This window comes from Platalea leucorodia (assembly GCF_965183815.1).
Source record: "Platalea leucorodia genome assembly, chromosome: 1".
NCBI lineage: Eukaryota > Metazoa > Chordata > Aves > Pelecaniformes > Threskiornithidae > Platalea > Platalea leucorodia.
In genome coordinates, this window is record NC_138823.1 from 77,928,019 (window position 1) to 77,945,595 (window position 17,577).

Consider the following 17,577-nt stretch of genomic DNA (forward strand, 5'->3'; position numbering starts at 1 on the left):
CTGAAACCGCTTCACGAGGGTGTAGTGTAACTTTTACCACTAGTTGACTTAGTAGGAGAGCAGCTCCTTTCTTTCTAGAACTTATTTTTTAGTAAGCACAACCTTATATTGACCGATAAAGGAATGATTGTTCTAATAACTGACAGTTTTATTGAGGACTGTTTCTACTGTGGATATTCACTTCAGCTGGAATGCAAGTTTTGCTTTCTAGTAGTTCACTGCTTAGGCTGCTCAGTATTCACAACTGTCAGTCTCTCTTAAATGACTTTCCCCGAGAAAAGCTTTAAAATATTTTCTTGTTTCTGTTCTTGAAAATATTTTCCTGGACAGCCTATTCCTTAACCGAAGAATCTAATTTGGAAAGCAAGGCTATGTGAGGGCAAGTAGTAGCGCTGGAAGTATATTTAAAGCTTGCTTGGTTTAAGTGAAGAGTCTCTTTGCTTCCAGGCAATTCATCTTTAGAGAAAGAGCAATGAATATTTCAGTAATTACTTTAACAGTAAAGATCCTTGATGATCTGAGCCAATAATGTCTCTTAATATGGTAACTCCTAAACTACTAATTGGCCAAGCCCCATCTCTTGCTATACTTTGAGCCAGATGGCTGAGAATGGAAAAAAACACTAGTGGTTTGGGATAAAGAATGGGTTTTTCCATTATTTCCAAGTTCAGAATACTTTGATGTCAAGGGCGAGGTAAAAACCAACAGTAAAATGTAGGGAAAGCTACTTACCTGTTGCCATTGTATTATGGGTGAAAAAATAAGTTCTACAAGATCTGTGTTCAAAGCTCTTTCAAAAGGCTGTGGCTTGCTTTTCACCTTTCTCAACTTAGAAAATAATTGGTCCTTTGAGAATTGAGGCAGTCATTTGGGTGTTTTCAGACTTCGGTAATTCCTATAAATCCTTCTGTCTATGCTTGCCCCCTCACTTGTTGTCTGTTAAGTGCTCCAGGCACACAGTGTTTTTAACATCACCAGTATGACTGCTTATGCATCTGTAATTGCTGTTGGTCAGGCTGGAAGGAGGAGGTATAGTAATCAGTAATACCAGTTCCATTACAGTATTTTTTTCTGTAATCCTACATCCATCTTGCTTCCCCTGAAGAATTATCACTCAGACTTCCGATGGAAAGCAAGGGGAACAGAACTCCTAACTAGCAGTGAAGGGGATGACTGGTGCACATATACTAGTCTTGACTGGCAGACCGTCTCCTTGTTTCTTGGTAGGTGGAGCCCTAACTTTGCTGTTGCTGGGTAGAATGGGAGAAGACTATAACAATTACAGTGAGTAACTGCTGTACAGATAAGTACAATCCAGAATACTGTTCAGAGAACTGATTCTGTCATGACACCTAAAATTCTAGCCCATGTATCACTAACAGTGTTGCTGTTCTTGTTCCCTCTTTTTCCCAACCTTAGTTCCCATCTTTTAATTTGAATTTGGTAGAGTTACAAGTTTGGCTTTAGGTTGTGCTGACTGGAACTGACCTGTGATTGCCGTAGACCTGTTGACATTGTCTCCTTGATGCAGGTTCAATTAAACTTTTGCTAGATGTGTAAAATAAACATAGTGCTGGCTTGTATTTTATTTTTTACCATTGAAAAAAATCATTAAATTTTATAGTAATCACATGAGTTGATATTTGGGTGCATTTTCACATGCATAGCCTGTATATACTGTACTTTCTGTAAAGTTGCTTTTCTTTTCCCCTTTTTCTCTGCCAAAAGGATTCTGATACACCACCTTGCACAGCTCCTAATGTTTACCAGTTCAGTCTGCAAGCACCGACTCAGCTTATGGCCAGTTTACCACCCGCATTGCCTATGCCAAGTGGTAAACCCCAATCTGCGCCTACGAGAACCTTGATAATGGCCGCCAGTAATCAGGTATGAGCCAACTAAATGGAGCGACTTTTTCATGAGAAAGCGATCAAATCGGAAGTGTAGATCACTTGTGCTGTGCTGTCAGTCTAAAAATCTCTGAAGATAACCTTCATATAGCATGTGCTAAATTTCGTGTAATCATAAAAGTACTTATCTGCCATGTCAGAAGTGTGGGGAGAAGAATGGGTGGGCAAGGGTTTGCTGTTTGAGATGCATCTCTGAATAGAAGAGCCCTTCCACAGCACACGGACACCTAGGAATAAGTTGAAGGGAGAGTGTCAGATGTCTGACTCCTTAAGTTGTATTTGAGAATCCTGGTGCCTAACCAGTGGGATATTTGCAGATCTTCAGGCTATTTAACTTCCAGTTCTTAAAATAGAAACTTCATGTAGGTGGTGTACCTGTAAACTAGTTTTTGCATCTGAAGAAATAGTACTGACCTGTCTAGGCTTGTGTAGTTGTCTTGATTTTGAATTATTAGAACAGATCTGACTACGCTTGTAACTTTCTGTAATACATTGTAAAGATAGAGAACAGAAAACAAATTATGGGCATGTGTACAAGAATTTTTACGGAAATATTAAATGTGTGCTTAAATGTTCTGGGAGGTGAATGTGCAGGGAAGCTGTATGTTACTCAACTAGCCTGAATTATTTTAACTGATGTATCCATTATAGTACAATGGGAAGAAAAATCCTCAGTTTTTCTTGCAGCCTCAGTGCCTCTATCTGTAGGAAAATACTCCCTCAGTCCTGATTATTAAAACTATTAGTCAAAACAGCTGCCTCACATGAGCTTTAATGGAAGTTGTGGGTTTTAGGTTGCCTATGATAACCAAATAATGAGCTGGTTTCTTTGAAACCTAGTTTTGGTCAGGTTCTTATGTTTTCCCTCTTCTCTCAGTCCTTCTATCACAGTTCTTGGGAATCTAGGGCCAGGATATTTTTAATTTAATGACCTTGTCTCTTTTTATTTGATTCAGTACTTCCTTGACACTTTGGGCGTGACACAAGATGTATTTGCTTTAGTTCCTGCTTTGAGGTTGTTCAAGTATTTTGCAGAATCACAGAACAGTTGAGGTTGGAGGGAGCCTCTGGAAGTCACCTAGTCCAACCTTCCTGCCCAAAACAGGGTCAGATACAGCAGGTAGCTCAAGGCCTTGTCCAGTCAGGGTTTGAGTATCTCCAAGAATGGAGACTCCCCAACTGCTCTGGGCAACTTGTTCCAGTAAAAAAGTTTTTTCTTAAAAAATGGTGCTTTCTGTATTTCAGCTTATGCCCGTTGCTTCTTGTCCTTTTAGTGGGCACCAATAAGAAGAGTCTGGCTCCATCTTCTTTACACCCTCTCATTAGTTAGACCCATCAATAAGATCCTTCCCAGGCTCTCTCTTCTTGAGATTAAACAGTCCAAGCTCTGACATCATTTCCTTGTATGACAAATGTTTCAGTCCCTTATTTATCTTCATGGACCTTCATTGGACTCACTCCTGTATGTCTGTGTCTTTCCTTTACTGGGGGGCCCAGCACTCCATGTGTGGCCTCGCCAGTGCTGAGTAGAGGGGAAATGATCACCTCCCTTGTCCTGCTAGAGCTACTCTTCCCAAGGTAGCCCAGGATGCTGTTGGCCTTCCTTGATGCAAGGGCATGTTGCTGGCTCATGTTCAACTTGTCCACTGGGAATCCCTGGCCATTTTATGCCAAGCAACTTTCCAGGTGATCGGTGCCCAGTGTGTACTGGTGTGTGGGATTATTCCTTCCCAAGAGCAGAGTTTAGCATTTCCATTTTGCAGACTTAATGAGATTCCTGGCAGACCGTTTCTCCAACCTGACAAGGTCCCTCTTTATGGCAGCACAACCATCTTATGTATCAGCCACTCCAATTTTGTGTAATCTTCAACCTTGCTGAGGGTCACTCTCTCCCATGATCCAGGTCATTAATGAAGATGTTAACTAGTACTGGCTCTGGTATCAGCTCTTGGGATATACCACTAGCTGCTGACCCCCAGCTGGACTTTGTGCTGCTAATCAAAATACTTTGAGACTGGCATATAAGGGAATACTTTTCATTCAGCCTGTGAGTTTGTTTTATATCTCTAGAGATGATAAATGCCACTTACTACAGAATAAAAAAAAAAATCAGATAGTGCTTTAAATGTTGAAACTTTCAGATGAATAATGAAGAAATTTCATCTGGACAGCATTTTCAATGTTCAGTAATATCAGCATTGAGTTAGGACATGTTATAACTTGATGCCCAAATTCTTCATAGCTACTACACGAGTGCTTGTTTTAGACACTTCACTGAAGTGTGTTTCACCCTCTTTTTTCATTTAGACCAGGCTGCTTTCCCTTTGTGTACCACAGGTGTTCCACTATTTCCTTGCAGGCAGGTTAACATAGAAGGGGCACCATCTTTGAAAGCTGTTATCACATGCTCTTCCCAGCTACCTCTGCAATCCTCAGTCATCTGCCAAGCCCCACTTGTATCTCAAGGTATGCCTTTTGTTTTAATCTTCCAAGTGATTACACAGATTCTTCCCTGTCTCTTCCCCCCTGTACCTGTCCTCCCCTGCTGCTGAATCTTACGTAGGCAAAACCAGCTTCTCTGCACAGGAAATGTTTTCTATTAGCGAGAAGCTAATAGAACAATATATTGTTATTTTAGTGCCTGCAGTTGAGTATTCACATGCTAGTGTACAGTCTGAAACTTTTGAAGTTTGTTTAAAATAAAACTGGACAGCCATTTTAAAAATCATCTAAAATACAAACCTAATCTAGTTTATTCTTTTCCTTAACAACTAAGCTCTTCTGAAGAGGTGCCCTGGAGCTTAACTTCATCAAAATTACACAAAAAAAGAATCCAGTTTTGAGGCATGCAGTTGTTGGTACAAAACAAGTTGGCATCCAGAGTTTTTGCCTCAGTTGTGGAAAGGCAATGTGTTGCATGAATTTTGGATCTCTGTTGGAATTTTGAATCTTGGAAAACAGCTGCTTTGTAGCACTGTTTCTGGCTTTCTGTTACTTGGCTGTCCTTTCCAATACTTGTTAACTGTTCTTTTAGTAGTTTGTACAATACTTATATGTTTAAAATTGGGAATTTTTCTGTGGCTTTTGCTTCACAAAGATGTGCCTTTGAGAGAGTCATGTTAAATCAAAGGAATTTCTTGCCATCTGCAGTTCAGAAATGGAATGATGGTTTTTCTGCATTGAGTTTACCAAAAGCTTACATATTGTGGAGTAAAATCTTTTTTGATAAGGATTATGACCAAGTCAGAAGTGGGAAATGAAATCATTCTACCCAGGATACTGTAAATGTCTCATTTTCATTTGCAACTTTCTGGAGTGTGACTGAGCTAGATTAGGTTGATGGCTTTCCTTTTGCAGTTGAGGTAACTGAAGGCCATGCTAGTTCATAACATTCAATGGGCACATCTTGCTAGCTCAGAGGACTCCTATCTTGATACACTTGAACATGTGCAAGCCTCTTTCTTAACAGCAAGTGTTCTTTCATATTCAAAAAGTCTTAAATGGATTCGTTTGTATGCATAGTGTCTTCAGCCTTTTCTCTGGGAATGTTCTTTGCCTCAGTTCAGCTTGGAAGCTGTACCTAGGTGTCCAGTACTACCTTCAAAAGCAGGAGGTGCCAATGTCAAGAGCACTAACAGTATTTTGAACAACTTGCAGCCTTCTAGGTAAATTCTCTGCCATTAGAGCTTCCTAATACTTTCTTTTTTGAAACGGCTTTGGTGTGATTACCAATTCTGTTTACATACTGAATAATTAATTGCAGAATTTCCAGATAGTTCAGGGACGAATTTGCTCCTGATACAGGTCTGCATGCTTTTTGGGATCATCATCATCATCATTTTTTCCACGGTAATCATTCTTCTACTTTGCTGACAAGCAGTTTGAAATTTCACTTGGGAGAGCAGAACAGTTTATGAACTGGAATAAGAAGAAAACCAGATACTGGCGTGCATGTCCAGGTGAATGGAGGGGGTGGAAATTGCTTGGTGACTTCCCATGGAGAAGAAAGGACTACGTTCCTTGTTGTTATTTTGGGATGAAATAAGTTCAGTTCATTCTTCCTTGGATTACTGGTCACTTAGTCACCAATGAAGACAGAAGAAATGTCATGTTTCTTAGGTCAGAAGAACTCTCTTACTTTTTAAGTAGCATTTTTTTTTTCCCTAAAGAGTGGTCTTTCGATTCAAAAGTATCTAAAGCCAGTAAGCACCCGTCCTTCTGCTGCGCTGGCTTCCAGTGTGTCTAAGAAAACCTCCAGTGAAGACCCTTTAGACGAGTGGTGTCTGATGGTGAATATGTTTGTTGAAAACTTCATAGCGGCATTCAGTGGCTCAGCTCAGTTGTGAAGCACAGGAGACAACTAGGAAATGAAACCTTAATGTCAGCACTGAAATACCACAGTCTAAATAACTCTTAAGAAGAACTTGTAGAAGTAGCTTGTTTTTCAGGTTCTTTTGTGTTTAGCCATATAAGGCCAGACACTTAAACTTATAAACTGCTTGTTTATACTGCTTTACAGGCACTTCACTGGCTAAAGTACTTTGCTTCAGAGTTTGCTCTTATCCAGAACAATTGTTAATGGTGTTGCTTTGTGTCACTGGTAATGCTGATACTGCTAGTATCTCTGGAATGATTCCTTGAAAGTTAGCTGCGTTGGAAACAGAAATAACATTGGTCAGAGGCTTGAGTCAAAAATCTATTTCTTTTAGATGAGTGCAAGCAGTTAAGTGTTGTTCACTTCCATGAAAGATACATTTGTAAAGATACATTTTAATTCATGTTAAGGCTGAACTATAGTCCACTTTACCAAGTATTTCTGAGAATGCAGGTGTCATCAACTAATCAGATGTACAAATATGCTAAATTCCCGTAGTATAATGTGATGCTTCAGAGTTTTTAGTATGTTAACTTCAATTTAGAAGTGACATGATTTGTTTCTTCAGTGGCATTATTAAGCTGTTTAGGTACTGAAGGTTTCTTCAGTCAACCAAATGGCATTTTCTTACCTTTTGGAGCTCTCGTTTAGGGTGGAATACTTTTTTGGTGTCCATGCAGTTTCTTAGGCAAAGGAAGGAGAATACTACTGTCTACTTTGGAAACAGTTTTGATTCTAAATGTCAGACTCCCATCTTCTGTGTATGACAGAACATTGTTTGGTTTTTGATTTAATACATACAAAATTAGGAAAAGATGATGATGATTTATTTCCTTTCCTAAAGAATGGAGAGAAGAAAAAACTGCACCTGAGTTTCAGAGGCTGTTCAGCTGAAAACTGTACTCAAGATACTTTTTCATCTTAGATTATCATATATTTATATGGACAGTCTTTATGTGGTGGTATCCTTCTGTGTATGGAAACTGACTCAGCTTGACTAGACCCTGGATAACCTAATCTGACTCTGCTTACAACAGAAGGTTGGATTAAATGATCTCCAGAGGTCTCCATTTAGACATCCAGCCTCCATATAGACATCCAGATCTCCATATAAACATCGAGCCTAGATGTTTATATGACTGTGTGAAAGTCTCTGACCACCTTGGAGGTTGCTTTCTGAGTGCTTAGTGAGTTGCAGAAAAGACAAAGTCTAAACAGTAGTTTCTAGGAACATAAATCCACTACAAATAAGATAGACTTATGGAAATGTAGAAGTAATGCCTGATTTTTGTTGGTGTAGTACACTTTTATCTTCCAATGTCACTGTGATCAGATTGTTGCTCCCAAACTGAGACTGATTTGAATATTTGCATATGCATTCCTTCTACTGACTTTTTCACATGTACTGTATTGATATCAGCTCATCATTTGGAAAATGTTTTGGGTCTACTCACTGTAGTAATACTTTTTTTGTTCCAAATAAAAAGGTGAGAAATCTGTGAGGTAAGATTTCTCTTTAAGGTCTAAAATTGTCAGCTTTAAACTAGAGAAGGTATTCTCTCTTGTTCTCCTTGATGACAAGTATGCAGATAAACATTTCATGGCCCGTGTCACAACAGCAGCAAAGTTGCAGTATGACTTCTGTCTTCTGATAGTGTTGTTTTGACTCTTGCCCCTCATTTTTGAAACTTGACTGTTGACAAGATCAAAAAGGGTATTTATTTTGTCAGATTCTAGTTTCTTTAAGGTAGTTCAAAATATACTCAGATTGTGATGGTTGTCTCTACTGTCAGTCACTCATTCTGGGGCCTAGGTCCTCTGATCTCTCAAATACTAGTTTGTTTGAACTGATCCTACAAATAGTTGCCTAACCTGTTGTTAAAGGTGAAGAGAACCAAAAGCTTCCCTTTGTTACAGGCTACTGGCAGAGCTACTGCACAAAGATAGATAAGATATGAAGGACTGATATAACCAGCTCCCTTGTGGCTTTGAGTCTTTCAGTTCTCTAGTGTTAGAAGATAAGAAATATCTAAAAGTTTTCTTGCTTTTGAGCTCTTTCTAGTCTCCATGTTAATTTTTTTTTTCTTTGTTGCTCTCATAGCTGATTGCATAAATGCTGCTTTTTCCTTTTAATGGGACCAGAAATAGGTTTTGGCTCATTTTATAAAATTTGTTCAGGACTTAAGATCTTGTCAGTTGTAGCTGAAAGTAGCCAGTAGAAAATATAAATCTCACCAAGTTAAGAGTACGCCCAGGTAGCTGGTGCAAATATCTTGTAGAATCCTGTTAGCTAATTTAAAGTAATGAGACTAGGTTGAACCGTTGCCTAATACTTTATTTATTGCTCGTGCAGTAATGACTAAAATGTTGGTTAGGTCATTGCCCATTGTTTCTCCACAAAACAGTGAATTTATCTCAAAGAACAAGAAGTTAAATTTTCCTTACATGCAAGATGCATTTTTTAGTATATTTCCAAATGTTATGCTCAGAAAGTGGGAAAGTGAACACAAATCCTTTTAAAAAGGGTTCTTTATGGTTGTTTTTTTGTTTTTGCTACAAGCCTAAAATAGAGAATTTGGAAATATGGTGAGAAATTGAAAATAACTTTGTGAAATATTTTGCGGAGGTATGTTAACTTACTTAAGGGGATACTTAAAATGTTAATGGTGCATTAAAGTTCTTCTGAATACTACACTGTAACATTTCACATGGAATGATTTTGAAGTGTATGAGTTTAATTACAATTCTGATCAGCTGCAGACTAGATTCAAACATGGCCATTAATCCTGTAGTCTTAACAACAAAACAGTAAATACCTGTTCTTTCTAAACTTTCTTACGCCTTTTCTTAACTTTTTCTTTAGCTTTGTAGGTCCTTAACAATTATTTTTGAGTGCTGTGTGTATAATTTCTTTTCTTTTAAAGAGTATAGATACTTCATTTTCATTGCTAACACTTCTCTGCTTTTTTTTATCCTTACTTTAGAGATGCTAATGGGCAAAAAAACCCAAACACCAAAACAATTCAGAAACCCTGTTTATGTTTAGACTTCAGGTCTGTCATGTTACTTATGTTATTTCAAAGTGTAGGTGATTTATTTTCAGCTATAAATTTTCTTTTTGAATAATGACAGTCTTTGAATGTCAGCAGTTTTGTATCGTAAATTTGCCAGTATTTAAGAATAAAAGTTTGATTTCCATAGCAAACAATTACTTGGTATTTCAATTTCCACCAGATTTCTGTTGTTTGGGGTAAAGGCCAGGAACATCCTTTTTTTAAATTTCTGTTAAAATATCTGGAAATTTTTTTAACCTGGTATGTGATACAGAATTCCACCCCCCAACACCCCCTGGCTTGTTTTAAATGCAATTTTTTAGTTTTGCCTCCAGATCTAGCAGCTTTTATTTGCAGGGGATCAAATTCAACAGGCTTGTCAAAAAAAAAACCCAAACCAAAACAACCAACCAATTCTATCACTCAGTTGTTGAATCAATAGCCCTATGATGGTAGAGAAGATTATTCGATCAAGAGAAATAGATCTAAAGAAGTCAAAACATCTAAACCAAAGACTTGTCTGTCATATCACAGATGAAGGGCTTTTTTTTTTTTTTTATCTGGTCTCTCTCCAGCCATCATCTGCTTAGACACATGTCATTTCTCAGTGATTGTGGAAGTCCTAAGCATGTAAATATCCAGAAGTGTGTGGACAAGAGAAAGCTGTTTGATACAGCCTCTTGGGATTTCCAAAAGATATGAAGTAAACTTCTTTTATGGAAGATTCTGAAAGAAACTAAGTGTAAGATATGTGTCCTCTTGTAAACAATTAACTAGTTAGAAGATGAGAAACAAAGATTCAATTTCTGTAGTAAATGGAGTTCACCAGGAAAGCCCTGCAGGAGTTTGTGCTGGGCCTCATGCTGCCTGACATCTGAAAGGCAATGGATGAAGTGTGATGAAGTTTGCTCGTGGTGTTAAGGGTCAGCTGAGAAGGGGTGCAGAAGGACCTTTCAAGGCGATGCATCAGGAGGGAGAGAAATACTTTAAACTTGGTAGAGAGTGGTAGGCCCTGGGCTGACAGTTTCTTGCAAAGATAAGATCTTGACGTTTTTGCAGAAAACTGCTTTGATAATGCTTTCTTGATTTCCTACTGAGAATTGAGTGTCAAACCAAATTTCAGACATTATTAGAAATAAAGAAGAGAAATGAAAACATCGTGTAAAAATCCATGTACATTCACCATCATGAACAGTGAGTGCAATTTTGCCTCCTACATCAGAAGAAAGTTATAATACAAATGGAAGAAGAATAGGGAAGGATGGTAACAGTGGTCAAACATATGGAATTGCTTCTGTGTGAAGAATGAGTGATTCTTTAACCTGGAGAAGAAAATGAGGAAGTGTATGATCTAGGCCTGTGTGTCATCAGCAGTATCTGGAAAAGTCAGAGCAGAATGACAAGATAGAAATTACTTCAAGAACTGAAAAATCATTGGATAGTAGGTTCAAATTAAACACAATGCTCATTTAAGCTGTGACATGCCATAGTATAGGACGCAAGATGCTAAAAGCTTAAGGCTTCAAAAATCTGAACAAGCTAGGGAACAAATCAAGTTGAGAACTAGTAAATATGAAGACACAACCTCTAATTTAAGAGGTCCCTGAGTCAGCTTCCTTAAGCACCTCCTCTTAGCTGATGAGTCTTAAGACAGATGGATTCAGATTCTGCTCTGATAGTTTGACAGTCTTTATTTTGATGGCCTAAAAAACAATGCAAAATGCTTCATGACAAGCTAGAGATCGCTTTCTGGCTAACTTAATAATTCTTTGGAAGTTGTGATTACCTTTTGAGCAAACAAGTGATATGACTTCTAGGATACAAGTAGATAGGCTTAATTGTCATAATTGCTGTGGTGCTTGTCTGATACTGTGGTGAACTGCCTTCCTGCCCTCAGTAATTTTCTTTTTTTTTGCTGAATCCTCAAATTGAGGATGAGGTTGCCAGATTTTTCACATTTCTAGCTGAAGAGGATAGGCTTGCTGAGACTTTTGTTCTGATTCTACAGTAGCAAAACTTAAGTCTTCCTCTGTCTTTTTTTTCAGCATATAGTTGAGGGTAACTGTAATGACTGGTTGTTTTTAGTGTTTTGAGTGTTGAAGGATCATTTTTGTTGTTTTGACCTCATTTAATGTAGATGCTTAATTGTCTGCTTATATAATTGAGAGTCAGATGTACGCTTATTGAACTAGAAAACTTTGCTGTACAAGAATGTGACAAGATGGTGTGTTTGCTTGAAGGACCACTTGCCAAAAATGTAAACATATTGTAAATTTTTTTTTTTTAGTTTCATGTTGTTGACTTGCATAAATAGCTTCTGGTAGATGTTTTAGTAACATGTCAATAACGTTTGGGTAATTGTGTCTCAAGAATGAGGGATTCTCAGCTTGTATTCCCTTTTTCTGTTTGTCCTTGAATATTTTACCATTGGTAGTCTGAGGATAACACTTAACATGTCTGTCTTGGGAGTCTAGAAGTTGCATGTTGAAGGTTGATTAGGTTGCTGTAGGACATGCTTCACAAATTAAAAAACAGTTTAAGGTTGGGGTTTTTTTTACCACTCTGCAGTTAACTTTAATTATTCTTCAATACTAGTCTTCACCAGTTTGCTTAATGTCTCTTCTAATTATAATTTGACAGTAAAATGTTGTTTATGGAATTATGACTTCAATAACTAACTGTTCTGGTTTTGTGCACACAACTGTAATGATGGCTTGATGTTCTCATATTTCTTTCTGCTCCAAACTTGTTTGGAAATATAGGTTAGTAAAGTAGCTGCAGATATTTCATATTCTAAGCAGTTGCCTCAAATGTTAGCTTTGTGGTGTTCTGTTTAACCACTTACGGTGGACAAAATGATGTATTAGCTTTTGTTAAAGGCAGTTACTTGTTTGTCTTAAAATTATTGTTGTCAGACATCAGAAAAGGTTGCTTGCATTGAAGTTATCAGTATTTGGGAAGTCTGTTTCAATTTCATCTTTTGAAACTCTTGTACCTATTTTAAATACATACACATTAAACCAGCTTACTGCATGCCATTAAGTGATAGGGACGCCTGTACTAGCTTATGGTGTAGTAGATTTACTCAGGCTGCCACTAAACCTTTCTGGCAGTTTCAGTTCAAAGTTATTGGAGATTCCCTCCCCCCCGCCCCCCGCAAGAAAGCGTCATGCTGTGTTCCTGATCATTTAACTGTTGTGCCTTGGTCTGGATGTGAGGTACGGTCCAGGAGCCGTGTAGCCCTATGATCAGACAGTAGGACTTACAGGCTCCGTAGAAGCCATAGCTAGCTTACCTGTGGCTGAGTGAGATTATGGGCAGAGCAGACTTGTGCTTTGTATGTATCAGCTCATATGATCACACTCTTGTATTTCTCCATGATGTTTCTGAAAGTCTTATTATCTCACTTGGTCATGCTCTTGCTCAGATCCTGTAAAATAGACACGACTGTCACAATTAGTATTTAATGTGGAAGGTCTCTGTTTTTATAAGGGTGATGCATAGTGAGTGTATTTCATACTGAAATCCAAGGGTTTTAAGGATGCTTTGAAATCTACACCATTTCATTTGCAGGACATTTATTTCAGAAAACACTTCTTAAGCTATTAGTGCCGTTGGACTTGCACAGCTAAAATTAGACAAGCATGAAAAGACCAGTTGCTTCAAGCAGTGTTCTGTGGGAATGACTTGCATGTTGAGGAAATACCACTGGTAATATGTGCTTTGTTTCAGTTGTTTGTATGCCTAAACTGAGTGCTTATCTTGTGTTTTTTAGCAGCACAGCGGAATGAAGTTTTCCATGAAAGGGACTCATAACCAAGGCAACAGCTACAGCCCCGTCAGCAGTGGAGGGATGAGGCAACCAGTTGGTAACCGAGGACACCACCAGTACAATCGTAATATATGGAGAAGAAAAAAACACAGAGACAGTTTGCCTATTAGTCTGAGCAGATAATGGCAGATGCCAAAATGACCTTCCCTGTTCAGACAAACTGAGTGAGTGCCACTCAACCTGAGGGATGGAGACCAGCGTCCAGCACATCGTTTTATTGGTGTTGCCAAATATCTGCAGCTGACTTCTTTGCATGTTTCTTTGTGTGGTGGTTCAGTCCATCTTCAAGAAGTAGTTGTGCTTATCTGTGAAGCCTTATTAAATGTGGAAGTTTGTTTTCTGCCTTCCCACAACGGTTCATACAGTGCCGAAGCAGCTCTGACAATAGAACTGCAAGGACATTTACAAATGCTGTGGCTACATCTGTTCCTTTGTGGGTTCTGTTTTCTTTTATTTTAGAAGTGAAGGAAACTTCAGCCCCTTGGAATTTTTTTTTTCTTTGCAGCAAATCAAGTTGGGAATTCATAAAAGTAAATTTGCTGCTCTCCTGTTTTTTGTTTCAAAGTTCAGAATTTTTTGCTCTGTAAATATTGGAAGTATAATTTGTGCAATAACTTGGAATTTTTAATTTAATTTCATATTGTCACATAAGTTATATTTAAGGGGAAGAGGTTTTTTAATTTACAGATCCTTTCCCAGGTTGCATTATCTAAGTTGGGTTCATAGTTTTGGCAGGTTGTCTGAGCAGTGTTACAAACATGACATTTGGTAATATTTGAGGCTTCTCGATTCACAATGAAAGTCCGATTTGGCTTGCGGTTTTAAGAAGGTATTAAGCTCCAAAGCATTTTGACCCTGTGTTTTTTAGCTCATTGTCTGGCCTCTATCAGTCGTCTTGCTCTGACCAATGAGTTTTAATTTTATTCCTTTAACTAGACAACAAATCCAGCATTTGTAGTATCGGAAGTAAAACTTTTGAAAGGGAGGGGAAAAAGGTTGGTTCAAGTCCTGATGTGAAATTAAAAAGCTGTGAACTACACGCTTTGATGCATTTTTAGTAACGTAACCTGTTAATGTTTGGGTTCAAACAACATTATTAAACAGAGGTACCCGGCTTAAGGAATGTGGAGAAAGGAAATATGTTGATTCCATTAAGGAATCTGTATAGCAGTATGCATTAGTTCTGTTAAGAGCAAATATATAAAAAGTACTTCAGCTGCTCTAAGCATTACGAGAAGTATCTTTTAATGTATTGCAGGAGAGCACAGCCCAGTGTTGTACACAGTATGAGTGGCTGGCACTTAATTTACAGATGCATACAGGTATACTATGCAAGTGTGTATTGCCATGACAAACACTGTCTTTAACTTTTTGAAAAATGTACATCCTGCCTAACCCTGAGTTTTTAAAGCACCACAGTTGTCCTGGGAGTAGGTCACATCTCACGCCCTCTGACTTGCCCTTTTTTTTTAATGAGAGTTCTTAAGCTATACAGAAAACTACAGATCAGTTATAAGTCCACTAGCAGAGAAAGCTGAAGAATCCTGTTAACAGGACATCTATACTGTGTACAGATACAGAAGGTTTTAAAACTGGTATCTGAATATTAAAATGAGGTGTCAAGCATGAAGCTTTTTAATATGCTGTATGCCTTTGAAGCAGAAGTAGTTCATGTTATTACTGAATCTGTCAAACACAAACAGGTCCTTGGGGGAGAGAGGGCAACATTCCAAAGTAGAGTAGTGCATATCTGTTTGCAAAAAAGTTTGTCTTAATGCTCCAGACTCATCACAATTTAAAAAAAAAAGTTTTAAAAATTGTGAGCTGATTCATAAATAATATCTAAGGGCTGTTACATGAGCCTGTACAGCTTAGTCTTCACACACTAGCAATATTGAGCATAACTACATTAAAGAGCCTTCAAAGGCTTTAGTTGGTGTCTTATACTAGCGTCCATTCTAAAGCAGAACTCATTTGAAAAGTGGTATCATGTAACACTTCAGTCATGGTGAACCAAATAAATTGGCCTGGCTATCACTGTGGTTATGTGCTACAGGTGTAAAAAAAAAATCATGTTTAAATTTTTTGTGTGGACAACTATGTGGAAGCTAAAATTGACATATTTTTATGTAAAGTTTTCTATTCTTTGATTTTTAATAAACTTTGGAGACCAGTCACTTTTCTGTACCTTTTTATGGGAAATCTAACGGATGAAGTAATATTTGACCTTGTCCCATTGTTTGACGTACACTTTGAACATCTGCTTTAAATTGTTCATGCCAGACACCTTCAGAATGAGCTTGGAAGGTGGATGGATGCCCTCTGCAAACATTTCTGACGTGCTTATAAAGGGAGTAATGAACACTGCTGTTGGTTTCGTAGTTGTGGATTTGATTCCTTGATAATAAGAGAGCAAAGGAGCTGGAGGTAGTTCCCAAAAATATTCTTAAAAGAGGAGATTGACTAACTGATCCCTTTGGATACCTTAACTTTTCATATAATTTTTTAGTCTCTCCCTGTAGTTTTTAACTTCCTTTCAAAATCTTTGTCCAGTGTTTAGTCTCCTCAAAGATTGGACATACCTTGTCTTTTTTGTTGATTTCTGTTAACACTCTGAGAGGACTCTGAAATGTCAATAACTGACTCAAAATCAAAATTTCAGAAATGGCGTCTTTGGGAGGAACTTGTTTAAATCCATGAGCTCCAAGAAAAGGAACTTGAAGTATTTTTAATAGTAATACAGGGCTAGGGGTTCAGAAGCAGAGAGGTCTGTGGTACTCGGTCAGTCTTAGAGTGTCTCCTTGAGAAAAACAGGGCAGTGGTGGGAAGGGAAAATAATAACCACTCAGTAATGTTTATCAATATGGTGATAGTGCTTTATATATATAAATACATTTATATTTATATATAACAATTTTTTTCTGTCATGGTCAGTTAGCCAGTGGGACACAGCTGACAGAGGGATATATAATCTGGAGACACAAAGATTTAGTGCAGCAGCATTGGTCTTGGAACTTCAGTTTTCTGGGCTCTACCTTTTCCTGTCTAGATGATGACTTTGCTTTATTCTTCCCACAGATTCTGCCCACCTATTTATTGTTGTTAGTAGTCTCTTGTTAGTGCACTGGGAGTCTCACTGTGTTCCTTTGAACCCTTGTTCTCTGATAATAATATCAGATACCCACCTGATCTGTTTCCCAGCCCTACTGGCTATTTTGTATGCTGTTCATAGGCAAAAATTAGTCATGGACTTTAGATGTGGAAGGAAAGGACTGCAAATTGAATGGATGAACGGGACCCACAGGGTATGTTGTAGAAAGAGCTCTGTTGCTATCTGTTGCCATTTCCCAGAGATGTCAATGCTGGTGTTGCACTGGACTTTTCCTCTAACTCCATCTCCCCGTGCACTGAGGCAGGGTAAGAAGACAGAGATGTGACTGCTGTGAACCAGTGTTGCTGGTTCAGCAGTGTTTCTTTCCAGGGGAATGGCTATGGGACAGCATCTTGAAAATGGGCATAGGAACAGTCTGTCTAAGAGCGGTGTTGAAATACAGTATACCTTCAAGCAATGTGAGCTCTTTATCATGTGTGGGCAAAAAGACGACCTTAAATTGTGAATACTAGCAGGCAACAGACAACTGGGTGTATATGTGTGGGGGTGAATATGTCAACTTCTGAGCTCTCAAGGACAGCAAGCCTTTTACTTGCTAGCTGCTGCCAATATAGTCTGGTTGTAAATTTAGTAATGCCTGGACTGAACCAAAGTTATGTCCTGAATTATCCAATTAAGAAACGTGAGACAGAGGCACTGATTAGGTGGCTGGCCATGCCTTGTACTTATGCACATAGACTAGTTTGATTGGGACTTGCGGTGTTCTGGACAGTAGATGTGATGCCAAAAAGGATTTTGGAAGTGGCCTTAGAAGGAAGGGAAGCCCGAAAAGAAAGGACAAGATCCTGGAGATGAGGAAGATGCGTGGAGAAGAACACCAGGGGATGCCCAGGGACCATGGCTGATAGTGCCTCGGGCTGGTAACTGTGAGCAGCTGTATATCATGAAGGGACGCGGTTTTCTACCTGACCATCGCACACTAGCAGCAAGCTGCCCCGCTGGGAAGGGAGTTGAGACCCTAGCAAATGTAATGCCTGGGGGGACTGAGTGGATGCGTTTGTGAAATAATCAACTGGAATAAAAGCTCTAATCCTGGTGGTTTGTAAATAAACCACAGTATTCAGACCCAGTACAGGTGGTTGTTCACTTTGATTCACATGTAACAGAAAACAGTGTCAGGATGACAATACTGACCATTTACTGAACCTCGGGTTCGCAGCCAGAAGACTATTGCAGCTGACCTTTCCCAAAATCATCTTCAGATAGCTTTAGGCTTTACTTTCAACTGGGATATT

At 38.5% G+C, this 17,577-nt stretch overlaps 1 protein-coding gene across 6 annotated transcripts in view; it reads left to right on the forward strand.

Moving 5' to 3' along the window:
• Positions 1-15,331, forward strand: part of TENT4A (terminal nucleotidyltransferase 4A) — a 62,939-nt gene extending 47,608 nt beyond the window's left edge. For 2 of the 6 annotated variants that reach the window (XM_082314195.1, XM_082314201.1), the window contains 2 exons: positions 1,729-1,887; positions 13,114-15,331. In XM_082314195.1, the coding sequence (XP_082170321.1) occupies positions 1,729-1,887; positions 13,114-13,293 (339 nt within the window). In that variant the 3' untranslated portion in view covers positions 13,294-15,331. Of the gene's footprint in view, positions 1-1,227; positions 1,397-1,728; positions 1,888-13,113 lie in introns of those variants that run through there. The other 4 variants (XM_082314196.1, XM_082314198.1, XM_082314200.1 and 1 more) reach the window with 4 other exon arrangements.
• Positions 15,332-17,577: the final 2,246 nt, after the last annotated feature.